Raw genomic sequence first — 6,000 nt, forward strand, 5'->3', positions numbered from 1 at the left:
CTGGGCCTCCCGGTCCTTTCGGGTTGACGGTAACTCCCCTTCCTCTACTTCCGGCCGTGGAACACCAACAACGACGAAATCGGCGAGATCGTAGGACTCTAGAACGGATTCCATCATCACCTTCCATATGCCGTAGTTGCTCCCGTCCAACTGACGGTCCACCGGAAACGTGGGGAGTGTCGGGATCTTCACATGTCTCTCGGCCAGCTCAAACAGATCTGCCATAGCGGGGATGTACTCTGAAATGGGTGGGTGGGTGCGAACAAAGAAGAACTGATACCTGCAAGTGGCTGTCCAGCAAATCAGTCCGCCTTCCTCTTGCTTCTCCTCTTCCCGATCAGCCCAAAACAGTCCACCAATCAGCCACAAAAAACAGCCCCCCCTTGCTCACACAAATCCCAAGACCTATCTAGACCCTAAGGCTCTGATACCATGTCAGAATATGCAGCGGAGATGATGACCAAATCTGGGAACACAAGAGCAAAAGCAAAAACGCAGGCAGAAAAACAGTACAAGAGAGAGAGAGATGTAGGCGTGTAACTCTGCTCTGATATACACAAGAAGATCCCGAGATATGATACAAATGAGGTATGGGGGCTGAGGACCTATATATACTCCCCTAGAGGGCAGTCGGCCAGCATAAGAGAAGCTCACGACTGATAAAAGAAGTCCACGACTGCATAAATGCAGTCGGCCAGCTATCTGGTGCCAAAACCTAATCAAAACCAGTCGGCCAGCAGCAAGAGTGCCCACGACTGATAAACATCCAGTCGGCCAGCACTGTACTGCTCTTGGCACCCTCTGGCAGCCCTCCCAAGCCTCAGAAAAAATGGGAAAAATAGGGGAAAAATACGGAGAGTGGGGAAAAATGGGAAAACACCTCATAAGGGCGGGCACACCCACAACAAAGGCCCTGGTGTATAAAACTGGACAGGAGATGACTTCTAACATCCTCTTCTTCGCAATGTGACTGAGCTCCAAAGTTGCTCTAGGCAAGAGGAACTCACTGCCTGGCTGAGAATGCGGATGGCTAGATGCTGAAGCTCAGGTCCATCCGAACCAAAATCTTCCCACCACAAAGCAGCCCCAACTTTGAAGCGATCATCCTGTGCATCCATGTCTCCATAAGAGCCCTGAAAGCTCCTATGAGCCAATGAGCTTTCCACTTGAGCCTTGAAAGTTGAGAAGCGTTAGAGGCTTGAGCTTGAGCCTTGCTTGAGCCTTGCCAATGGGGGCTCTTCTTATAGCCATGGGCCAAGTGGGGAGGGCTGCTCAACGGCTAGGCGCCCAACGGCTACAGGGCGCAACGGTCGACTGCGCAACGGTCTGCTGACTGTCCCGTCCAGCTCCGTCCCACATGAACAGCCGTCCCGCCGTCCCGGAATCGCCGTCCCCTTGTTGCAGCGTGGGCTCACACGTCCCCTGGCCGTCCACTATCCAATTCCATTCCCGCGCGTTATGGGACGGCGTTCCCCTGTCCCAGGGGTCTGTCCCCCACAACCCTCTGACTATGCTAAGCTGAGGTAGTCCGCTGACAACCTGCTTAGAATGGAACTTCTATAAGGCAAAAATGGGTACATGACCGAAGCGAGAATGCCACAGAGAAGTATATGCCGCAGAAACCAAAGCCAACACGGGTGAGAAAAGCTGATGAATATGGGAATCAGTGTGAGGGATCTGGGAAGAAAAATTGGTGATCTTGTAGAGACCCCCATCATGGACTCCATTGGCAACAACCGAGAGAGTCTTCCTATCGATTACTTCGATGACATCATCAAGTACACACCAAGTCTCTTCGGAGAAGCTTTGTATACTGAAAACAGATTTTTGGAAATTCGTGGTACATGTAGAACATCATGTAAGGTGGCAGAAGAACCCAAAGAAACATTACCAACACCGGTGGCAAGAAGCGAAGAGTTGTCGTCGATACGAACTGCATACGAGAGAGTCTGGTAGTCGTCCAAGATATGGACCTGATTGGTCATGTGGACAGAAGCCCCACTATCACCAACCCATTCCACCACTTTAGGTGTGTCACTAACCTCTTCAGGAGAAGTCATATATGTGATCACGAGGAATGAATCCTTTGAAGAAATGGATGAATCTGTGACTGCCATGTATGCAACTTTGAAGAAATGGATGAATCTGTGATGGCTGCCATGTATGCAACTTTGGCAGATCCCTCCTATGAAACTTTGTCTTTATCTTTGGTGTTGTCGTTGTCAGATACTTTAGAAGCATCCTGGGCTTTATTCTTGGCTTTTGCTGCTCGAGAATCATCACAACGAGCAAAGCAACGAGCCTCAATATGACCTGTCCTACCACAATAATCACATTCATTGCTTTTGTCCTTGGATTCCTCTGAGCCCTATTTACCCTTGCCTTTGCCTTTGCCTTAGTTTTTGGTGGTGGTGGTGGTGGTGGTGTTGTTAGAGTTTCCTTTTCCACCTTTGCCTTTGTCCTTGTCAGAGGCAACAAAAGCAGACTCCGACTTGCCTTTTCCACGAAGCATGCACTTGTCACGGAGATAACTCACGACTTCCTCAAAAGGGAGAAGAGGATCACGGAAATAAATATTATCTCTGAAAGAATCAAAGGAAGCAGGCAACTTACCAAGAAGTTTATGGATGGGATTGTTGATGGTGCTCCCGTACTCCTCAAGTTGCACCCTGATACGGGAGAACTCTCCAATCTTCTCAATCAAGTTATCTGACTCAATGATGTTAAGCTTCTCCAGATCTGACTCCAATTTGGCAATCTTCACTGACGAAACTCTCCCATATCGTCTCTAGATCTCTGTCCACATCTGATGAGCATTACTCCGAGAGGAGACAAACTGTGCTTGTATGGATTGAGTCATGCAATGTATGATGATAAAATGAGCCCGGGCATCCAATATGCTTCTCAAAGCAAGGTCCACCAAGTGAGGTGTGGAGACACACACCGGCTCCTTCCAACAACAAAGGAGTGTAGAAAGACCAAGTATGATAGTTGGATGCTGTAAGCTTCATGGAGTCACTGACTTGGGGAGGATTGTAGGATGGTATGTGGGTAGGGGTGGGACCAAGACCTGGATGAGAGAAACTCAAAGAGGAAAGATTGGGAATAGGAACCACCTGTGGAGCGGCAGGAGCAAGGGATCCAGGCTGTGATGGTGCTGGAGAATCAACAAGAGAAAGAGAAACAATAGAGAAACCTCGTGAAGTCATGTCCTCTGACAAGAAACCTTCTCTGAAGAAAGGGGCTGAAAAAAATCAGCAAGTCCTCCTGTCAAGCTGTGCACAGCAAGAAGAAAACGAGGGAGGGTGGGAAATTGAAAGGAGAGGAAGAAGATATCTCCAAGATGTAGTTCCCTGTCCTCAGCACCTAGAAGAGGGCTTCAGCAATCAGAAAAATCAGCAATCTTTGCTGAAAATTCAGAAAAACAACAATCCCAAGTGTCAGATGAAGAAAACGCAACACTCTTAAGGAAGCCTCTGCTCCCGGAAGAAAACACAGCACCTACACTGAAATCTGCAGAAAACGCAGCAAATTGTCGAAGCCTTTGCTCCAAAACAGAAAACACAACTTTCTACTGCTCAAAGTTCGGCATTTTTCTCTGACAACATGAAAGAAAGTGAGGCAAATATAAAATACAGATGCAAGCCCTGGTACAAGACCTATATATGCTAGAAACTGATGTTTGTTACTTAAATCTGAGCACGAGGGAAGCCCATAGGTGTTGTACGATGGTAAGAAGCAATAGTAGCTGTTAATGACCTCAACTGAATGCTGAAAAAATGAGATGAACTGGGGGAAAGGGAGTCAGCCCTTATATATTCCCGCAAGATGCTGGTCGGCCTGCAAAACAGGTCGGCCAGCTGTTGCATGACAATAGCATAAAATGCTACAAAAAATAACTAAAAATACCAAAAAATGGTAGAAAAATGCTGAATAATCTCTGCTGAGATATGCCAATGAAGGGCCTCATAAAAGGCCATACAAGCATGAAAAAGGTGATGTAGACCCACTAGAGATGATAATCCAACATCACTTGTGACCTTTCAGCTTATGCATGTACATGTCTCATCTAAAGGACATGACTCTTCACCCCAATGATCCACCATTTCTCGGAGCCGATATCGCGGCCTCTGCAGTGCGTGCTCTCCCTCCGGAGTCGCCAAGCCCCCCCTCCCTTCGGCGGGTTTTGGGGCCTCCAGTTGACTACAATTTCTTCCGATGTCTCCCGTCAAGGAAGCGGGCATCTTAGAGGAGATTGGTGGCCCTATCGCATATGTTGGTTTTGTATCACTCCAAGCCTTCCACCCTTGAAAGTGGTGTGATGATTCTCCTTCCCTCTAAATGCAGCGGTAGGGCGGATTGGAGCACGGAGAGGAAAGACTACTTGACCTCCACGCTTTCTCTTTATGTCAATTAGCTGATCCCACAACTAATCTTTCCCCTTTCAAGCCCATATACTCTGCACAGCTTCATTTTGTAGTTGCATTAATTGCTATCATCGTTCATCTAAAACAGCCCCATCTTCTTCCCTCTCAAAATTCACACCTCCCTGCACCTTGAAAGTGGATGCATTATCTGCTAACATTATGTTCTTTACTCATCTACGACGTCTAATCTTCTCCCCTAACAATCGCATACCTTTCCCATAGATTCAAATGCAATTAGTGTTTTTCATGGTATTCCTTTCTCTTCTAACACATCTAACCTTCTCCCCTCTCAAACTAAAACCCTTCCCATAAATTCTTTTCACAAAGTTTTCTGCTAGCAAAACTAATCAAAAAGTAAAGTCTTTACTCCATGAGAGTCTACTCACGGAGCTTCAAATCATCATCTCCATCATGCATAGCATAGACTGCATGCTATCACATCAAGCGTCACAGCAGCAGCTTTACAAAACAACAGAATCCTTCAGCACCCCTGAGAAACCCTTACAATAAACACGCTAAACGAACCCGGAAAACAAACAGTCTGTTAACAGCTGTGATCAGAAAATCTATCGCAGCACCTAATCAACAGATGCAACTATTGAAACTACCAGCTAAATGGGAAAGAAGCAGACACAGAGAAGGCAAGGTGAAACAGAGTGAGGGGAAGAGGAGATGGGGTACCTTGGATGTCATGCATCCGACATAAAGGCAGGTTCCTCCTCGTTTCTCGACAGAGGCCGTCTTAAAACCTAACTGTGCAGCTTTGATGGCGGCAACATCTACCACATCGCTCTGCTCATCCTGCCCCGCGTAGTTTTGGATGGCGTTCACGCAGCGGCTCCATGAAGCAAGTTGCGAGGAAGAGGAAGGAGGGACCGCCGTTGAGAATGGACCTCTCAGCGCATGGCGGATGAGCAGGTAAGATTTCGAGCGACAGGCCATAGCCATTTCCGCACAGCTCGTTCTTCCTTTCTGCTGAAATGCAGGAAGGGACCTTAGATGAGAAGGGTTTAGTAAGGTTTAGAAAGAATTGAAATGCTCTGGAGACCCATACTTCATCGAACACCTGCCTAACCAATTGCCTTTCCCTTGGAAGAAGGCTAGAGGAGGATTGAGCCTTGCTCGGCTAAAGACTCAGCCTGGTAAAACTGGATAAAGGGGCAACTAGGGATTTGTACAAGGAACTAAGGAAAAGTGAGGTGAATGTAGATTATTGTAACAAAATTTGGAGGGTAAACTGGAACCCTAGTAGCTAGAGGAGGAGATGGAAGGCAATATGGGAGGCAAGAATTTCTCTGAAGTCTCAAGTCTTCCTGTGGAGGGTATGCATGTGGGCCTTACCTATTGGGATCAAGCTATTTATAGAGAAATTGTACTAATGGATGTTGCCCTAGATGCAGGAATGCCTTGGAAGATGCAAGACGTGCCTTTTTGGAAATGCCTTGCTATTAGAGGGACATGGGGTAGAGTAGGGAAGTGGGTCTCTTGTAGTTTATAACAATAGGCTAAAAGATCCTAGCCTCTTCTAGCTACAAGGCCTACGCTCCAGCCCACCTACTCAGCTCATCAAATC

General features: G+C 47.2%; 1 protein-coding gene across 2 annotated transcripts in view; it reads right to left on the reverse strand.

Annotated features, from left to right (window-relative positions):
* LOC147635940 (Ribosomal protein L4/L1 family) overlaps positions 1–5,528 on the reverse strand; it is a 31,022-nt gene extending 25,494 nt beyond the window's left edge. For both annotated transcript variants that reach the window (XR_015266459.1, XM_086801339.1), the window contains exon 1: positions 5,109–5,528. Coding sequence is in view for 1 of the 2 variants with exons in the window: in XM_086801339.1 (XP_086657465.1) it covers positions 5,109–5,375 (267 nt within the window). In the remaining variant the exon portion in view is untranslated. The remainder of the gene's footprint in view (positions 1–5,108) is intronic.
* Positions 5,529–6,000: the final 472 nt, after the last annotated feature.

The sequence above is a fragment of the Cibotium barometz genome, chromosome 8 (assembly GCF_041138505.1).
Source record: "Cibotium barometz isolate CiBa-2024 chromosome 8, ASM4113850v1, whole genome shotgun sequence".
NCBI lineage: Eukaryota > Viridiplantae > Streptophyta > Polypodiopsida > Cyatheales > Cibotiaceae > Cibotium > Cibotium barometz.